At 45.0% G+C, this 20,243-nt stretch overlaps 1 protein-coding gene across 4 annotated transcripts in view; it reads right to left on the bottom strand.

Annotated features, from left to right (window-relative positions):
- SESN2 (sestrin 2) overlaps positions 1-20,243 on the bottom strand; it is a 60,973-nt gene that overhangs the window by 12,084 nt on the left and 28,646 nt on the right. For 3 of the 4 annotated variants that reach the window (XM_060275768.1, XM_035117536.2, XM_035117535.2), the window contains exons 2-3: positions 4,802-4,867; positions 147-344 (exon numbers count right to left, since the gene is read on the bottom strand). In XM_060275768.1, coding sequence (XP_060131751.1) covers positions 147-344; positions 4,802-4,867 — 264 coding nt within the window. Of the gene's footprint in view, positions 1-146; positions 345-4,801; positions 4,868-12,315; positions 19,873-20,243 lie in introns of all 4 variants that reach the window. The other variant, XM_060275769.1, reaches the window with a different exon arrangement.

The following is a 20,243-nucleotide window of genomic DNA, read 5'->3' as shown; positions in this document are numbered from 1 at the left end:
AGAAGAAGAAGAAGAAGAAGAAGAAGAAGAAGAAGAAGAAGAAGAAGAAGAAGAAGAAGAAGAAGAAGAAAAAACATTTTTAAATGAGGTGTTCTTTAAAGTCTACACCTGCTGACCCAGGTTCCCGCTTCTCCTCAGTCACTTACCATGATGGCAATGTAATGGCGCTTGTGATATGGCAAAGGCCCATCCATCCGTAGCAGGAGGTACTGAGTTTTCCAGAAGCTTGTCAGGTACTCAGGATGCAGCCCCATCACCATGGTAATGTTATCCACCCTGCCTGTGGAAACAAAGGCCTCAATGAAGAGGCGCCGCTGGGCACTCTCTGCTCCTTCTTGTAGGATCTACAACAGGTTAAAGAAAAAGAGAGGCAGAAATGTAATGGGTTGTCCAGGGGAGCCTCCTTTATTGAGCATTTGTGCCTATTAGCTTGCAAAAAGTATACGCAGAACTTAGATTGCACCCGGTCTTTAACGGGGCATTTGTTCACATTTATTTGCAGGCAGGTTATATGGTGAAGAGCTCCACTAGTTTTCACAGTGTGTTTCCCCATTTCTTCCCTAATCACAAAAAGTACAATCCTTTATGAAAAGTGAATTTGTTGTGCTAGGGTGACAAAGTGCTTTAATTCACTTTAACCGTGCATACCTAGATTTCCCAGTACTGTATGCGCTTGAAACCCTCCTGCAAAATACTGAAAGTCTGGTCTTGGCCCTGAGTGCCTATACAGTACAGTTTTTTGAGCTGCTAAAAGTACTTCAAATACACAATGTCAAATACACAATGTTACCAAAACAACCCTGTCCAAGTAGATTACCATCTCTATGGGCAGATCCAAACCATACCTTTAAAGGACATGACTCCCTACCCCTGACTAGAACTCTGGGAACTGCAGCACCCCTTTCACAGAGCTACAATTCACAGCATCCTTAACAAACTATACGTCCCAGAATTATTTAGGGGAAGTCACTTGTTTATTGCTCTGTATTTTATGCGTTTTTTAAATGTTGTAAGCCGCCTTGAATCCCAACTTGGGAGAAAGACATGATTTAAACCAGGCATCCCCAAACTCCGGCCCTCCAGATGTTTTGGACTACAATTCCCACCTTCTCCGACCACTGGTCCTGTTAGCTAGGAATCATGGGAGTTATAGGCCAAAACATCTGGAGGGCCACAGTTTGGGGATGCCTGATTTAAACTATTAAAGAAATAAACCAATGTGCTTTAAACATGCACTGGATGTGCTTCAAACATATGAGGCGGATCTGCCCCTAGTAAAGTCACAGGAAGCCTGCAATAAATCCATTCAGTTGTCACAGTTTTACCTAAAGGAATCCTCTCCTTTACAGAGAGAGCAGAGCAAAGCCTGGCAGACTTTCTGGCCAACTCGACATTGCACTTTTCAAAGTTTATTGAGCAAACAACTTTGAAAGAGAGAGAGAGAAAAATTTAGCTGTTTCCCACAGCAGCTCAAGGGCTCAGCCATCTGATGCAATCGGGTTGTTTGTTCAAATTCCAGGCCAAAAAAACAACCACCACCAACAGCCCAGCCCATCACACACCTCCTTGCCCCTCCCGCTTGGCAAGGAAATTTGGTTGCTGGAATCAAAATCCTGCCCGGTGACGTCTCTGGAAGCAGACACTGCCCTTGTGGCCAGCACCACAGAGCTGTCCAGGAACAGAACCCATATCATTTCCCCAGCCAGAGAGAAAAGGAGAAAGGGGGCATCTGTCGGCCCAGAAGGAACCCCCCACACCCAAAGGCTGCATACACACCATATATTTAAAGCACCCCTCCAACAATCTTGGGGACTATAGTTTGTTGGGGTGGTGGGAGTTGCAGCTCTGCCGGGGTAAACTACAGTTCCCAGGACTCAGGGGGTTGCTTTGAATGTGGTGTGTGCCTGCAACTGTAGGAGGAGCAGAGTCACAAAGGATTTGAACAGATTTATGCTGCCCGAAGGGTCCCGCCACCCCACCCCACCCCACGCCTTGAAAGGAGGGGTGAGGATGGCACCTGATAGGTGCAACAGTGGCCAGGGAGAGGTAGCTGACACTCAGTCTTTTGATAAGTTGTTTGTGCATACACAGGGAGGGAAGGTCACTCGATAAATAAGGAGATGACGACATCACAGGGCAACGCTCACACATGTGTCACTCCCATCACAGGAAGGAGGGGAAAAAAGCACAAGGGTGGGGGCAGCCAAGGACTTTGCTGTGGTAATAAGCAAATAGCACTCCGTGTTAAGTGTTGCCCTGCTGGAAAGCTAGCAGGCCTGGCTGTCCCCCCAAAACCAGGAAGGGGTGGGGCTGGTGATGGGGAGGGATTAACACCTCAGATGCCTCTGAACCCATGGCCAGCAGTTTTGCAAGACTGCCAGTGGTCAGGGAAAGAAACAAGTAAAAGCATCTCTGTTGCTTTAGGCAAGCAAACCACCACAGAAGGGGACAACCCTTCTTCAAGGTGCAAGGAAAACATGGGGGAAATACAGGATTTTTATTTTTATTTCAGTGCTGGTGGTGAGAGGGGTTGATTTTCATTTGCAGCCTCCCTCCCTTCAACCAAGTGAAATAGGCAGCAGCACCCCAGAAGCAACACAGTTGTACCTTGGATCCCAAAAGCCTTGCGAGTCAAACATTTTTGCTCCCAAACTCCGCAAACCCAGAAGTGAGTGTTCCGGTTTGCGAACGTTCTTTGAAACCCGAACGTCTGATGTGACTTCTGTGGCTTCTGATTGGCTGCAGGAGCTTACTGCAGCCAATCAGAAGCCACGCCTTGGTTTCTGAACGTTTTGGAAGTCGAACGGACTTCCGGAACGGATTATTCGACTTCAAAGGTACCACTGTATTTTGACACACACACAAAACATATATCCTATATACGAATAGCAAATTAGTTCTTAATGCAAATCCTTATATAGGCAAAATAGTACTATCCATGCATGAGGAGGGGAGAGACGTTAGCAGACCCAGGGGAGCGCCAAGATTTGCAGGAATATAATTTTTTATTTGTAAGAATAAAAAGCTCAAGTGGATCCCTTTACCCTCCCAAAAAGCTCACTGACAGCCAAGCATGCTTAACAGCCACAGAAATAAGGTTGGTAGGGGGGAAACCAGAACACAGTGTTCTCAAAAAGTGCATGGGTGCCTGGCCTCCTAGGGGCAGGGGAGAATGGAGTTTTCTCAAAAAGGGCATGGCTGGCTGGTAGGGCTTCTGAAGAAGAGCACTCCTCACTGCAACATTTTCTTGCAGCTCCTACTCATAAAATAATTGATGTTCTGGCATTTGCTTCTTATCAGCAGAACAACAAACTATTTATGTTATCAGTACCAGGGAACAACAAACCTGTTTTTAGCTACTACAGTTTCCCCCTGGGAATTGGAATTTATGAAGCAGTTTGACTGGCTTTTTCTAGCCTCCTTTAAGGAACATGATCCCTAGACTTCAGTAGAGGGCAGTCAGGCTCAGAGACAAGTGACTAAGGTCACCCAGTGAGCATCAGGAGCACCCACTGAGCGGGGACTTGAGGCCTGGTCTCCCAGGACCTAGTCCGACACTCTCTAAGCATAACACTGCCTTGATTAATTTTCATGGAAGCATGGTCTATAATTATCTCAATAAATAGATAAAACAGAAGTTGGAGACAGTGGTGTGTACACAGTGGTGTGTAGTGCTCAGAACAGTGGTAGGTAGAGATTACAAGACGGGGGGGGGGTTCCTGCCCCCTCTTTCCCCCCCCAAAAAGAAATTCATCCCACCCACCCAGAGTGTTGGGGCCCAGCCAGACCTCTCTAGATCTGTTCATGCAATTTACACATCTGTTCCTTCACTGTGTGCACAGAAATGCACCCAGGGCTTTTTTTTCCAGCCAGAACTCGCCAGACCTCAGTTCTGGCACCTCTCAGGTGGGCACCACTGCCATTTTAAGAGGTGGTCATGGTGAGTTCCGGCACCTCTTTTTCTACAGAAATAGCACTGAACACACATGTTCCTTCCTAACATGGATGGGAGGTGGGGATGGAAAGGAATACTAAAGTTTCTGCCACCAACCAACCCCCCCCCAAAAAACCCAGCTCCAGTTCCTTTAGCTGAAACATTCTCTCATTCCAAAGTATTACTTCCTCTAATGCCAAACCGAGGTAGTGAGTGCTGAGAAAAACGAAACCAAAGAACAGGGGCACTGACTAACAAGAGAGAGCTACTGTATTCCCATGCTCAGGACCACTCTGAGGTTTACAGAATTAAAAAATAAATAAATGGTGACGACAATTAAAGAGCAAAGGAAAGTCCTACATACGGCACAAGGAAGATAGAGGATGTTAAGTCACGGAATGTTGAGTGTGGGAACCCTGAACAGCAGGAACCCGGAATAACAGCACTCCTGCTTGTAGCCAGCATGCACACTGCACCTTTGCTAATATTTATTATTTATTGATACTCAGTTCTTTAATATTATAGCACCTGAAGACTACTAGATGCTGAATGCTTGCTGGCATATGAGAGACCTCAAGTACATAGCCTGTTTGTTAAGGGTGCTGGGAACTGTAGCACTGCAAGGAATTAACTATGGTTCCCAGGATTCCTGCCCCAAGGTAGGGAGGATGCATGTGTTTTAAATGCACAATGTGTATGCAGCTAGAGATAACCTTCCCAGCACCCAGGCATCCTCTCCCCGCCCCCCATCCATCCCCATAAATGCAAAAATAATAACTAGCACCATCAATGCAAGGTGCTCTCTAGTAAGGATGATTCCCTAGCCTGGCAGAGAGAGAAAAAGAAGTTCCAAGCTGTGCATCTTACCTCTTCCACCGGGATGAAGGAACTGGGGCCTCTTCCCAACTGCCGGGGGATTTTGACTCCTCTGTCCTGGAAAATGAAAGGAACAGCTGTTTTTTTAAACAACCAACACTCACATCAAAGGGGATTCTGCCCCACCCAGTTACCTCTTCCCTGGGAGGACAGCCATTGCTAGAGGCTGTATGTCACAGTTTGGGGGTGGGGTGGGGAGAATAAGGCAAAGCAGCAAGAGTGAAAGAAAACACGAAGGGGGTGGGGGGGGGGAGAGCGCCAGACCCTAGAGAGCAAAGGCTGCTGGAAACTTCAAGTTGGGCTCTGCTGTCTTTTCTCAACCTCCCCTTCTTGCAAGAGCCGCTTGGAACAATAGCCCCCGAGGAATTGCATCAGATAGAAGACCTGCCCAGAACTGGTTAGCTCAGTGTGAAGTTTGGGGATTTCCATCAACCTCCCCCACGTTGAAAAAAGAAAGCGACAATATCTCTTAAAGGAGGAGGAGCTGGTCACCCTTTGCTTTCGACTCAGGAATTCTGCTACCTGCTGGTGAAAACGGTCCAAAGAGTTACAGGGAGATCTCCCTCTCCCTGCAACAGAGGGCCTAGCCTTGCATCAGCAAGACGATCTCCCCAGGACAGGAGGCGTTTGGTAACCTAGTTCCTCTCTCAAACTCCACAGACCAGTGGTGCCAGGGCAAGAAGAGCTGCAGGCTGGAAGACTTTTATCTAGACAGCTGATCCTAAGAGCCACCTGCTGAATTCCACGACTAGACAAACAGAAGGCAGACAAACCCACATCACCACCTGCCACTTCTCTGCTGTGCTTTAGGCCAATGGCTAAGGGGTTTTTTAGTGAAGGCGTCAACTGAAGACAGCTTACTGCTGCAGGGTCTCTGAGCACTCCCCCACCACCACCACCACTTGAGCGGGGAATTTTCTGGCACTCCTAGACAGGACTGGGAGGTCTGTGTATATCAGAAAGCCAGGCCGACACTCCCCGCTGGCTCAATACTGAAGAGGGAAAGCTGAGCAAGCAGTGCTTATGCGCTACGACACATAGGAAAGCAGCATTGTGCCCTAAGTTTGCAAGAGAGATTGGCTACCAGTGGAGTTATTTCTATGCACAGACCAAGGCTAAGGTCCGCAGATGCAATTGCCAGCTCGCCACTGGTGAGTGCCTCTTTCTAACCTGGCGACTGCAGCATTGGAGAGAGCCTTGGATCCCCCTCCTAGAATCATAGAATCGTAGAGTTGGAAGAGACCACAAGGGCCATCCAGTCCAACTCCCTGCCGAGCAGGAAACACCATCAAAGCATTCTTGACATATGCCTGTCAAGCCTCTGCTTAAAGACCTCCAAAGAAGGAGACTCCACCACACTCCTTGGTAGCAAATTCCACTGCTGAACAGCTCTTACTGTCAGGAAGTTCTTTCTAATGTTTAGGTGGAATCTTCTTTCTTGTAGTTTGAATCCATTGCTCCATGTCCGCTTCTCTGGAGCAGCAGAAAACAACCTTTCTCCCTCCTCTATATGACATCCTTTTATATATTTGAACATGGCTATCATATCACCCCTTAACCTTCTCTTCTCCAGGCTAAACATACCCAGCTCCCTAAGCCGTTCCTCGTAAGACATCGTTTCCAGGCCTTTGACCATTTTGGAAACGATGAATCTGAATCTGGAGAAGAACAAGGATTGTCCTCAAATAGCGTGTGGATTCTAAGAAACTCCTATTCGCACTCTGGAAACTGTACTTCTGTGAGGGGTATAGGGGTTTCGATCCTGCTTTAAATGCACAGTGCATATGGGCCCCCAGAAGTTATACAGGACTTTTCAGCACCACACCCAGAGGTCAAAAAAACTTCAGCTCGATTATCTCAGTGATCTTTCAAAACAACCCTGCAGCACAGGCCCTTATGCAGAAGGAACACGGAGCAGGAAATCCAGTAAAGGAGACTTAAGTGAGCTCTTGATGGAGTCAGGAGTTGAACTAACCTCAGCTGGCTCTTAGCCGCTGCACCACACCAGGGCTGTCCTATGAAAATGTTTCCCCATGCATGGCAATTTCAGGATGAACACTGCTCTATAGGCAACCAGCAACCACATCTTCCCATTTCTTGACTGTGCTGGAGCTTTCAAAAAAGTTAATTACATCCAGCAATAACATGCGAAGTTAGTAACCCCGAGGGCTTATCATCTACTTTTGATGTGGCTGTCAGCACCAAACAAGCTGTTCACCACAAAATTAAGACATGCAATTAGAGGCAGCAGAAACTCCAGTTTTTTTAAAACAAACCCCTTAAGTTACCAAAGGTGGGAGTGTGGAGGCAGAGAGAAAGGACAAGCAGCAACACATTGGCCAACATGTCTTCAAAAGCCACAGTCATGAGATTTAAAACAGCCTTCTCCTGGTGACCTGCAGGTGTTGTGGGACCCCAACTCCCATCAGCCCCAGCCAGAACGGCCCGTGATTAGGGATAATAGAAGCTGTAGGCAAACAACATCTAGTGGGCACCAGGTTGGGGAAGCCTGCAAAAAATGCCCCTCTAAGCAGAATGTAGTGATTTAACACCGTCTTCAGGTGTCCATTCTTTCCTATCACCTCACAGAAGTTCATTGTATTTTTTAAAATGCTGCTTTTACTTATTTGCTGCAGAAATAAATAAAAAAAGTTTTCAGTGTCGTCACAATGAAGGAAAATAAATAAGGAATTAGCCTGCATTTTGGAGGGTTAAGTACTTTCAAATATCACTGCAGGCCAGATTTGCAAATGGATAAAACTGATCAAAGAATAGCATAAAGGAGCCTCCTGAAGAGCTGATGCTGTGAATTTAAAAGGCGAAACAGCCCCCACTTTATAATGGTGCGGGTCACAAACTGAAAGGAAGCATTTTACAAGATCCCCAGTGAAGGTTGCTAAGATATCACCACTTTAGTCTAGCAGCTATGTCCTTCATAAATCAGACTAGTTAAAGCAAACACTTCCTATTTTGACTAGCATTTAGAAGAGCAGAAAGAGTGATAACCCCTTAAGTCTCACTATAAGGAAACTGCAGGTGGAAGTTGACAGGAAATTTGGCAATCAAAAACAGTTACGTTTGGTGTTTTACCCTATTGTTTGTTCTTGCGTTAGTATTCTATTTTCTTTATATACCAGTAAGTACTGTATTGCATTTGTAGAGTTATAGTCATAGAGTTGTAGAGTTGGAAGGGACCAAGGGTCACCTAGTCCAACGCCCTGCAATGCAGGAATCTCAACATGTGTTTCAGTAATAAAAAAGAAACTCAGATTTAGGAACACAAGAAGGTACCTTATGCCAAGTCAGACCACTGGGTCTGTCTACCTCAGTGCTGTCTACACTGACAGGCAGCAGCTCCCCAGGATTTCAGGCACCAGTCTATTTCAGCGGGGATTGAATTTGGGACATTCTGCATGCAAGGCAGATTCTCTACCACCAAACTTGCAGCCCTAGAATCCTTAGGATTGTAGGAATACACACACACTCTTCTCAAAAAGTGAATTTTTCCAGCTGCAACAAATGCAACTATCTTGCTCAGGAGAAACACAAGTCTGGATGAGCCCTAATTAAAATACTATTTTGGTAAAAACCATTTGGGCCTTTTCATATCCCTTTCTATTTTAAAAGTGCACATAAAAAATAAGATAATCAAATACAACAGAACACTACTGTTTGAAAATGTAGGTATGCACACCAGTAGGGATATCAGAGAACATCAACAAAAATGGAAACGGGAGCAGAAATTACTGGTGTTCCCTTATTCATCCCATGTCTGGAAGGCTAAACAATCCAACAAATATTATCTGTGGCCAGTGTTGTCATTCTTCGGTCCACCAATGAAACGTGTTTGATAAATTGTTGTCACACACACACACACACACACACACACACAATTTGCATTGTGTGTGGATTAATGTAACTGATTATGTAATTAATTCACTATCCGGAAAAGAAGATGAATAATGCAGTTCTTGTTGGAAGCCAAATTGCAGTGGAACAGAAACAGCGCAGCATGCAATGCATCCAAGGCGGAACAGAAGTACATTGCCTTCTTACATCCCTACTCACTAGAATGTAGGGATGGGTTTCTGCTGTTTTGAGTGCTCACCATGGGCAAAATGTGATTTTTGTTAGCGAACAGTGAGCAAAACTGTCCTACATGTTCCCTCCATCAAGTCACGGCTGTTCTAACGCTGCTCTCTGCAAGCGTGAGAACACAAGTTGCCTGTGGGTTGGAGGGTGAGCGGGGCCACCCCCTTTTTCTAGACTTTCATTAAACATTGAAAGAGAGAGAGAGAGAGAGAGAGAGAGAGAGAGAGAGAGAGAGAACACACACAAACAAGTAGAAAAACGAAGCCCACAAACCAGTATTTACACTTGCGCAGCTGGCCAAATAAAGGGTTAAAGAAAAGCTTCCTTATTTCACAGTCTCCAAAAATGCTGACTCCCTGGAATGACACTTTTTTTTTTAATGGAAAGAGCCAGAAGCCTATATCCAGAGGCACACACAACCTTTGCCACTCTTCCTTCTCCTCTCCACCCCCCCCATGCACACACCCTAACCAAGCAAGTCTAACTCAGCTCAAATATAAAGCTCTCCAAAACTGCTGACTCGACAGACTTTTTTCCAGCCTCTGAGACACACACAAACACACAGACACAGAGAGAGAGCTTTGATAAAGGGAGGGTTAGAAAGATGAGAAAGAGGGGAGGGAGAATAGGAAGGTCAGGCCTCGCTGGAGGCGCTTCAGATTGCCAAACAGCAACTAAACTGGACTCCTTTTTTGTCGCCAGATACTAGAGCCAGCCAATCACAGCATGGAACAAACACAAGATTTTGTAATCCTTTGAGCTTCCATAAAATAAAGCTTCAAAGCTTCAAAAGTGCAATATAAATCATCACAGGTGGTCATTAGTAATACAGGCTATATTTATATCCCACTCACCTTATTTATTTCCCTGGTCATCTTAATCATCAGTCTTCCCCCCTCCCCTTTTAAAGACAGAGTAAACTTTATTAATTAATTCACTAACAGAGGAACAATGAACCAAGCCAGCATGGTCAATTCCACATCTCTAGCCAGCATGGTCAATTGCATACAGCGCAAATGTGCCATTTTGAGCGGGACGCCTTGGATTGACAGAAGCCACCCCGATCCAAATCCTGTGCTCTGAATGTGCCACCACAGCATGAGACCCAAATACACACATTCTTGGTTCCACACTGTGGCACAAGACAGGTGGCTCACACCAGAGTGCGGAACCAAAAAAATAAAAAATAAATGGAACAGTTGATGTACTTTCGGAAGCTGGCGCTGCACTTCCAGGATTTCAGCCAACGGGGACCAAAGGAGCGTGGAACCAAAAGACACATGTCTTTTGGTTCCGCGCACTTTTGGTTCCGCACAAGTGAAGGCAAGGTGGTGGCGAGCAGGTGGGCAGTGAGCGATTGGGAGCAGAGTTGGGATGCTGCGTGTGTGTGTGTTCCAAATTGCCCTCCCGAAATGTTGGGTATGCAATTGTCAAGGAGGAGAGAATAATAATTATATTATTTATATCCCGCCCATCTGGCTGGGTTTCCGTGCAACATCTGGAGGGCTGCAGGTTCCACATCCCTCTTCAAAGGCAATCACTTGTGATTAAAAGCTGGCCCTTCTTCCATTTCTGAAACTGTCTGGAGGGTGGCGACTAGGGAACATGCCATCCCAACAGTGCCTGCCCCCCCCCCCGCTTATATGGAACGCCCTCATCAGGAAGGAAGACTTAGCTCCCAAAACTGACATATTTTCAGTGCCAGGCAAAGCCATTCCTCTTTTTTTTCAGATATCGGTGGGTTATTGTTTTTCCTTGCAGCAGTTGGGGTATTCCCCTCCACACTTTTGGGGGCTGTCTGTGGTGGTTAGACCTACATTAGATGGATAACTTGTTATTTTATGGTATGATTACCTCATGTTTTGCTTCATTTTAATGATTTTGTTTTCATATGTTGCTTATTTTACTATTACTTGTAAGTAACTCTGAAACACTTGTGTAAAGCTACAGCTAATAAAACACAAATAATAAAATGCCCTCCTTTCCATGGTTTTAAGTGTGATTTCGGGTCTCTTTTCTCCATCCATCCTAATTCAATACTCTTTGTTTTGCAAAGGGATATGCGTTATTTTTATATATATCTTTAAAAAGTGAACACACGGCACAACAACAGAGAACTTAAATAACATAGGATCACTACAACCATCTGAACATAATAGCAAAAAATCTAGCAAGCAGGAGGGTATATGTTGGAGAGTGCAAAGAGGCAAAATGGATTAGGTAATAAACCATGGAAATTTTTTGCTTTGTTAGAGGTAGCATATGGTTGATCTGAGAATGGCTGGTTCCTCCACTGGTCCCTGACAGTTCCAGAAACAGGTATATTGGTCTGGCACCTGTATATGTGCACCACCATTTTGTCAATGGAAGAAATAAAATCTTGCCAAATTGTATTAAATTAATCTGTGGCTTTATAGTCTCTTAAACAGCATGTTCTTCCATTATGGCAAAGTTTCATTGCTTTGGCACACAGGTAGCTACTATTAGCCATTGTTTTCTAGCATGGATACTAGCCAGAGTTGGCATGGGGAGCCTGTGGCTTTGGGATGCTGTTGAACCAAAACTCCCATCAGCCTCAGCTAGCATGATCAATGGCCAGGAATTAAGGGAGTTGTAGTTCAACATCTGGAGGGCTACAGGTTCCCCATCACCGAAGAGAAAAACACAGAAATTACCCAACCAAGATTGGCAGGTCAGTCTAGGGCATGATTTGCTAGCGATCCTTGGCCATTGCAAAAACAGGTCTTAGGCATGCAAAACAAAAGAAAGGAATGCTTTAAAGCACTGAACTGGATTGTGAAGTTCATAATGTAAGCACTCACTTCAAAGCTTGGGTTGGATAAATTTAACTTTCTCTCAACAATAGGACAGATGCCTTGAAACATAAATCAATCAGCAAGGAGCTGTTTGTACTGAATCCCTTTGCATGGAAAAAAAACAAACCTGTGAAAGCAAGCCCAACCATGCCTCTTCCACCCCCATCCTCGCAGCAAGCCAACAGCCTGTATTTTTCACATTTGAAAAGCTCGAAAATTGCTACCAGGTCACTACCTACTTCAAGGGACTAGTCCACATGCTCTCAGTCACTTGAAGACCAGTGGTGCCAAGTTTGGCAGATACATAAAACCAGAAGTTATAAGAGTATCCCATGTAAGGATTAATAGGTGAGTCTCGGATCTGAAAAGACTGAAGAGCTGAACTTTTGCTGCCTCTCCATTCTGTCAGATGGGAATTTCCTGTTGATAATTTATATATAATCTATTTACTCTCAAGTGTTCCCAGTAAGTCAATGAAGCAGTTCAAAGCAAGTAGTTTGTCAACCCAAACAAAAAAGGTCTCTCCCCTTTCAACATGGATCTCTGATGTCAAGCAGCCAAACAACATTTATTTACTCTCATTTCCTTACAACCTACCTTGATTTTGGTCTTTCTCTTGGAGTGGGGTAGCTTCTTTTTGCCTGCCTTCACGACAGAACTTAAGCCCGATCACTTCCCATCCTCAGCGGCTTCTGTGCTTCCTGTTCTAACACATTGCATCCCTAAATAGTCTTGTGTCTGCCCACAGATGCATCACGTCACAGACCAATTCCCTATGATGCAACTTGTTTCCACCAAGAGGGTGGGGAGCTGAAACAGAGGACTCCTCTGGGAAACAGGCAAGTCAGCCCAAACGGATTGTTCTCCCAAAAGGAAAATACTCAGATTATGGATTTTTGCCTCTGCCACCCACCTCCTCTCGATGTCTGATTAATCTCATCCTCCAGCCTCCCACTGACACAGCAGTTGAACCAAATGTCCCCACCTTCTCAGTTAAGACACAAAACCCATGCACAAATCCTACACAGTCTGTTCACCCAAGCCCAGCAACATTGGCTTTATAAAACTCTAGAACATGGGCATAGCAAGGGGGGTCAGGGGGCAGCTGCCATCCCCCCAAATCAATAAAATACATAATTAACTGAGGTTCTCCCCCCCAAAAAAAATCCTGGCTACGCCCATGATCTAGAATGAATGCAGGTGAAAGGAAAAGAATCAACCTGAAAGAGGGCCTCCAGTTCAGAAAATGATTACAGCAACGATCTACCTAGCAGGGTGGTGATAATAAGAAAATAATCTGTAAATCACTTTGTACACTTTTAACAAGACAGTTCTTAGTGCCTCCACTTCCTTGTCTGTTCTGCCAACCATCTCCCCTTCAATGCAAAGATGCTTTTATCTCTTGTCTTTAAAGAAGTAGTTTAAGGCTCCCCTTTACTTTTTGATTAAATGATTTTTGGTTAACCATTTAAAAACTCCACCAACCACTTTTTTGTACCCACCCCCATGCCTCCACTTCCTAATTTCCTTTTGTTTCATAGAACGATGGGGGCGAGAGTATGTTCAGTTGACATTTTACTGAGAAGCTGCCTCATCTTGACTTCCCCATACGATAAGCAAATCAAAATGCAGCTAGCCACACTTCTCCAAATTTTGCAACGCAGTTCTCCAACAATAAAAATGTGCATATTATTGGAAAATCTGCCTAGAAATGTAAATGTAAACAGCTCAGGACTGCAATACCTCAAGAACCACTTTTCTCCACATGAACCTACCTCGACCATGAGATGATTCTCTGAGGTCCTTCTCCATGTGCCTCCTCCATGAGAAGTCTGGAGGGTGACCACATGAGAACAGGCCTTTTCTGCAGTGGCTCCCCTTTTGTGAATACTCTCCCCCAGGGCGCTTTCACTATATACCTTTAGGCGCCAGGTGAAAATGATCCTTGACAATCAGGCCTTTGATTGATTAACATCACAGAGCCTAGGGCTTGCTGATCAGAAGGTTGGTTGTTTGAATCCCCGTGAAGGGGTGAGCTCCCATTACTCGGTCCCTGCTCCTGCCAACCTAGCAGTTTGAAAGCACGTCAAAGTACAAGTAGATAAATAGGGACCGCTCCAGCGGGAAGGTAAACGGCGTTTCCGTGTGCTGCTCTGGCTCGCCAGAAGCAGCTTAGTCATGCTGGCCACATGACCCGGAAGCTGTACGCCGGCTCCCTCGGCTAATAAAGCGAGATGAGCGCCGCAACCCCAGAGTAGTCCACGACTGGACCTAATGGTCAGGGGTCCCTTTACCCTTACCCTTTTAAATATGTCGTGGGAGATTATTGGTTTGTTTTTGTTCTATTTTTATTATGTATTCTGTGTCCTTTATGTTGTATTTTTAGGTTGCGAGCCACCCTGAGATCTACGGGTGAAGGGTGGTACTGCATATAAATTTGATTAATAAATAAATTAATAATAAATATTAAATAACATTGCTTGCAAAGATGTGTTCATTGGGAGAAACATAGCAGGCTACAGGTTGCCTATCTGTGGTCTACACCAGTTGGTACCAACTCTCTTAAGTTTTCAGACAACAGTCTTTTATCAAGCCTGCCTGGAAATGCTGGGGATCGAACCAGGGAACTTTTGCACGCAGAACTTGTGTACTGCTACCGATTCCTCCACTGTAGCTACAGGGAACGGAAAAGCCGGCTCTTTGCCCTTTGCTAGATGTTTCACTCCCCCCTCAACCCCACAGAAAACACACACAACAGTATATTCAAGACGAAGCTGAATGTTGGAAGGCTCCCACAAGAGGTAGTAGTCATGACCAACTTGGATGGTTTTAAAAGGGGCTTAGACAAATTCATAGGAGTACAAGTTCGTGGCTACTGGCTATGATGGCTATTGCTCTGTCTCCATGTTCAGAGGCAGTAATGCTTCTGAATACCAGTTGCTGGGAAGCACAGGAGGGGAAATGGCTCTTGCACTCAGGTCCTGCTTGCGGTTTCTCACAGGCACCTTGTTGGACACTGTGAGAACAGGATGCTGGCCCTCGATCCAGCAGGACCCTTCCTATTCTCCAAGATTCTTATCTGATAATTTGGCAGCAAGTTTAATGCTCCAGTTCATATACTTTTTCCTGTGTTAACTTCGTGTTTGTATAGGGATTGTAATTTTAATACAAACTGTTGTGAACTTTTATGTGGCATTCTAATAAACTTTAAGGCAAAGAGGGGGGAACCCAGGTACCTGGTATTACAGGTCCCTTATAGATGGAAGCACCTCGGAGTCTGAAACAAACATTTCAGGTGAAGCTGGAAAAAAGGAAATACTGACTCTCCCTCCTCCCGTCTAAAATTTAAAGAAAAATTAAGGACTGTAACTGATCCCTATCACCAAAGTACACATGAGATACTACTACAAAAGCAGACAAAACTTCCATGCTTTTCCACAAATGCCCTGACCATCAACTGGTCCAAGGTTGCTCAAGCTCAGACACACCAAAACCCAGCTGAGATACCCAGCACATGCCAACAAAGAAAGTGCATGATAAAGCATCTTGGAATGGTGATTAGGTTTATTAAAACATGTCCTCCATAATAACTAAGGCTTATTAAAACTAATTAACCATAACAACATCCTCCTCCGGCTACAATATCTAGACTGAAGTAGAGGGTGATTGTCTCAATTTGTCTGATCCCACAGGCAACGGTGCCATCAGGCGACCAGACACCTAAACTTGGCGGATTTCAGCCTGGGAAGTGGCTCCACTATTGCTCTGAAAGAGACGATATTGGATACCCAAGTCACCCAACGAGAGCCAGCGTGCTGATTAGGTAGGGTGACTCCGCAGGAGATGAGACGCAACGCTTAGTCAGGAATTGGCAAGAGCATACTTGATAAGCAAGTCAGGAAAGGTTAAGCAAATTACAAGCCGTGCAACAAAACAAGGTTATTATAGTGTCATAAACTCAGGAGGCCAAAGAGGCTGCTCAGTCTGTTGGAGCCTATAGAACCAGAGGCAATCAGCTGAGATGGCTCTTTAGGTTGACCCAACACCCAGAGTTTTATTTTCTTCTTGTGCCACCTTTCTGTTAACCACCCGTCTCGCCTGACAATCCACAAGGTGGCTTTATCTTAAAATCCGACACCAAGCACTAAATAAATTAAACCTTAGCCACATAAACAGCAGCCAAATTACCCATCAGAACTAATACAGATCCATGGCAGATCTCTTACTGGTCCCAAGGTAAGCTGGAATAGCAGTCTTAGGCACCATCCTGGCCTAAGGGCAGTTTGTTAAAGGTGCTGAGAGTTGTTAGGAGACCTTTATTCTTGCCACAGCGCTATAATTCCCAGAGCTCCCTGGGAAGAAGGACTGTTGACAAGAGAGCCCTAGACCTGCTTCAGTAAGGAGGTAGATTCAGTGGGGCCCAGGGAGAAGGGCTGGTTCAGAGGGCCTGGGTTCATCAACCCTAGCCTAGTCAGGGATGATGAGAGCTGTTCAATCAGATCCAGAGAGCTATCCTTGCCATGGGTCAGTCTAGCTCAGGCATCCCCAAACTTCGGCCCTCCAGATGTTTTGGACTACAATTCCCATCTTCCCCGACCACTGGTCCTGTTAGCTAGGGATGATGGCAGTTGTAGTCCCAAAACATCTGGAGGGCCAAGTTTGCCTTTGCCTGGTCTAGAGCTTCCCATCTCCCTCCCTGTTTGTTAAGGCTTCCAACTGAAGCAAAGTCACGCATGCTCTCTCTCTCTCTCTCTCTCTCTCTCTCTCTCTCTCACACACACACACACACACACACACACACTGACTACACTATTCAGGGCAATTCCCATCTTCCCCGACCACTGGTCCTGTTAGCTAGGGATCATGGGAGTAGTAGGCCAAAACATCTGGAGGGCCGCAGTTTGGGGATGCCTGGTCTAGCTCAACATTGTCTACACCAGCTATGGCTGATGGGAAGTTGTAGCCAACACATTCTGAAGGGCACCAGCTTGGCAAAGGCTTGTCTATGGGGACTGGCAGTGGATCTTCAAGTTTCCAGACAAGAGTTTTTCCCAGCCTTATTTGGAGATGCTGAGAACTGAACCCAGGAACTTTTGCATGAGACCATCCCAAACGAAGGACCATGCAAGTTGCTCCTCGATGAGTATTTTTTCCCAGAAGAGCTTTCTACCTCTTTAAATATACGTAGCCCAGTTATTTTACTGACTGAAATGTAAGAACTTGGATTCTGAAATCAGTGCAGTGGAATACATTATTTCAGCTCCTGCACCACTGTTCCATTTCCGAAGGCCGACTGCTTTCTCTTATGCAGCCAAAATGGCACCACTCACACACTCACTAAAGGAAGCTTTCAGAAGGCTCAGGAGACTCGCCAAGGTTTACAGAAGCACAAAAAATACCCTAAGAAACTAAGGGAGCATCCCTCCTCAAAAAGCTCAATAGGGGCTGAGGATGTTTAATGGCTAAAGAATGCTGACTGCCTTCTGGAGATAGGGGGAAAAGAAAACCAGAAATTGAAGGTCTTGAAAGAAGGCAGTGCTGGTTGGCTGGCCCCATGAACAGAAGCACTTCACACTGCAACGTTTTGTTCCAGATTCCATTTGTTGTTCTGTGCCTATTCATCATGAAGTTGGGCATTCCTGCCCAGAGCTGCACCCTCTGCTGGCATATAAGGGACTTGACTGCTGTCGCCTATGCCTTTATGTGGGGCTGCCCATGAAGAGAGCACAAAAAATGCAACAGGTGCTATTGGGTGCTGGTCAGCAATTTCACCAGTACTTGCACTGGGCCCAGAAGCACTCTGGTCACGGGTTCAAGTTAGCCTTGGCCTATGAATCCCTCCTTGTTGACAGATAAGGTGACACAGCTAGGTGCTTCCAGTTTTGCATTTGGCTAGAAAAACAGGATATATAACCTGGCAAGCGAGTAATCTGTGGGCCATTACAGACATAACATTCTTGGCTTGGTAAGCAGAGAACCAGTATTGGGCCTGGTGTGCCAGCTCCCACACTGTGACCCTCCAGTCTCTCTTTAAACCACAGATCTCCCCATCATGTCCAAGGTGGGAAACACTCAATGTTGATTTCAGTAACCGGAGCCTTAAACCCGTAAGGTTTAAAATCCTGATGGGAGCTAAAATACAACATTGGGGGGCAGGGGATAGGTTCCCTACCCATGGCTTCTAAACTATTATTCTTATGTGCACATACTCATATGACCCCTGACATTTTTGCCCAATCTGTTGTTTCCAAACTGAAAAACTGTTCCAGCGAAAAGCCACTTTGTGATGTCACAGACATCAGGTCGTTCAGCCCTCTGTTCTGCCTGAAACTGGCCCATCTCCCCACCCCCAGAGCTCAATCCTCAGACGACTGTACACATGACAACAGCGTCGTGAGTTTACTTTCCAGAAGAGAGAGGCTCTATTCCAAAATCCACATTTGGGCAATACCTTTATTCAGCTAATCAACGTGTTACAGAATAGCAAAAAACATAAGGAATGGAGGATGTTCAAAGAGTACTTAATGAGTAATGGTTTATCTGGCATCCTAATGGCAGACCAAAGCTGAATCTGGTTTCAAATTAATGATATAAAAAAATGTAAATGGAATACGGTAAAATTAACAAGCAGAAATATGTAACTGAGCGATAAAGTAATGTAAATATATAGGTTACAGAGAGAATAACTGGAATTTAATAGCATAAAGGTACAGAATGTATATCTATGGAGATCGAAAAGCTGTGTCAACGTAGATGTTTTTTATACTTTACCTATGTACTTTTTTTTGCTTTACTATTTTTTCTTTTGTTGTTTTTTAATTTTCTTTTCTTTTCAAATCTTGTAAAAATGTTAAATGTATGTTTGTTGTATGTTCAATTTTAAAAACAAATACTTTAAAAAACAGCAACAACAGAGCTCTCTCTGTGGGCACGCGCACCGTTGCCCCAGCAGCGCCATAGCTTCCATGCCGGGGGTAGGGGTGGGGGAGGAGGAGGTTTGCGCACGCCGTCCAAAGCCTGTGGCACCAGGGCCTGGCGAGCATTGAGAGCTGAGTAGGCATTGACTTTTGATGCGCCAGGGCCTCCCGCCAGTCTGTTTTTCCTACTCGGGAGTAAGCCGCCTTGAGTTCAGCAGGGCTTAACTCCCAGGTCAGTAAGCATACAGTATAAAGATGGCGACCTAAGAAGGGGCTGCTGGGTTTACATGTTTGCTGGGCTTTCCCGCAGAAGCCAACAGAGAAATTCATTCCGTGGAGGCTGCGATCAAATGGCAGCTGAAGAAACAGCAAATCCCGCCCACCTGGCTGGGTTTATTTATTTATTTATTTATATTTGTATGTGTGCCCGCAGGCAATCATTATTATCTCATATTAAAAATTGGGAGAGGGTGGCTCTTAGTACAGCCCTCCAGTGTACACTAGTGGCCAAAATTGTGGAACCTTCTGGAAAAAATGTATTTGCTTCGGAGTAACACCAGTGCTTTTTTTTCTGTGGGGACGCAGGAGGACGCATACCCCTAAACATTTTGTGAATTTAACGGGAGAAGAAATTCACTGTATTCCTCCCCTCCTGAATTGAACTGTATTTATTCTTCCCTGGTGGTGATTTTATTGAGTCAAAATGAGAGTACAGTACTTCTAAACCATAGCTGTCTAGTTCTCCGTTTGTTTTTTTTTAAGGGAAATTCCCTCATGCTGAATAGGCTTCCTCGTGAGAAGAGGGAAAACTTGACAGCTATGCCCTAAACATTTTTCTAAGGAGAAAAAGCACAGAGTTATACCATAAAATTTTATATCAATGGAAAGATAATTTAACGAAGAATGTAATGCAATAACTTTTATGAAAATTTATTTATTACAACAGCAGTCATAAAGAAGAAACGTGAAACACACAGAAAAAATGAGATATACAGGTTAAATTGCCGCGTTGGCACTTTGCGATAAATAAGTGGGTTTTGGGTTGCAGTTTGGGCACTCGGTCTCTAAAAGGTTCACCACCACTGCTATAGGCCCTGGTGGTCTGGGACGTTCCTCTGGGTGCTCCTGTCCAACAGCCTCAGACACAATCGTCTCCCTATTTTCTGCAGTCAGTTCTGAGCCCTGAACTTGATCATCTGGTGGCCCTGCAGCCTCCAACTCCATATGAGTGTTAGATCTAAGGGCCAAGACAAATACATTTGAGCTGCATTGTAATCTTAACTGGTATGCCAGGTTAAAAAGGAATTCAAAAGAAGCCAAACTGGGTAGCTTTTCTTACAGACTGGAAGGAATGCTCCCTCAGAAAACAGGCATTTTGGTTGGCTTAATAAAGGTAATCGGTAGTGCTGCTATGGGCCAAAAGAGCTCCTTTGAGCTTGATAGTTTTTATGTAGGTTCTGGCTTTGTATGTCGAAGACGTAGAACATCCCCTTAGTGTAACTTCACCTGTTAGGATACGGAGACTAGGGAGCAATTGTGGCTTTTTGCAGCATACAAAAGGACAATACTAATACAGGAATGAAGCAAAACAGGAAATCTCGAAGGTGC

This window comes from Zootoca vivipara, chromosome 6 (genome assembly GCF_963506605.1).
Source record: "Zootoca vivipara chromosome 6, rZooViv1.1, whole genome shotgun sequence".
Classification (NCBI taxonomy): domain Eukaryota; kingdom Metazoa; phylum Chordata; class Lepidosauria; order Squamata; family Lacertidae; genus Zootoca; species Zootoca vivipara.
Note: the sequence above shows the minus strand (reverse complement) of the source record. Positions and strands in the feature narration are given on the sequence as shown.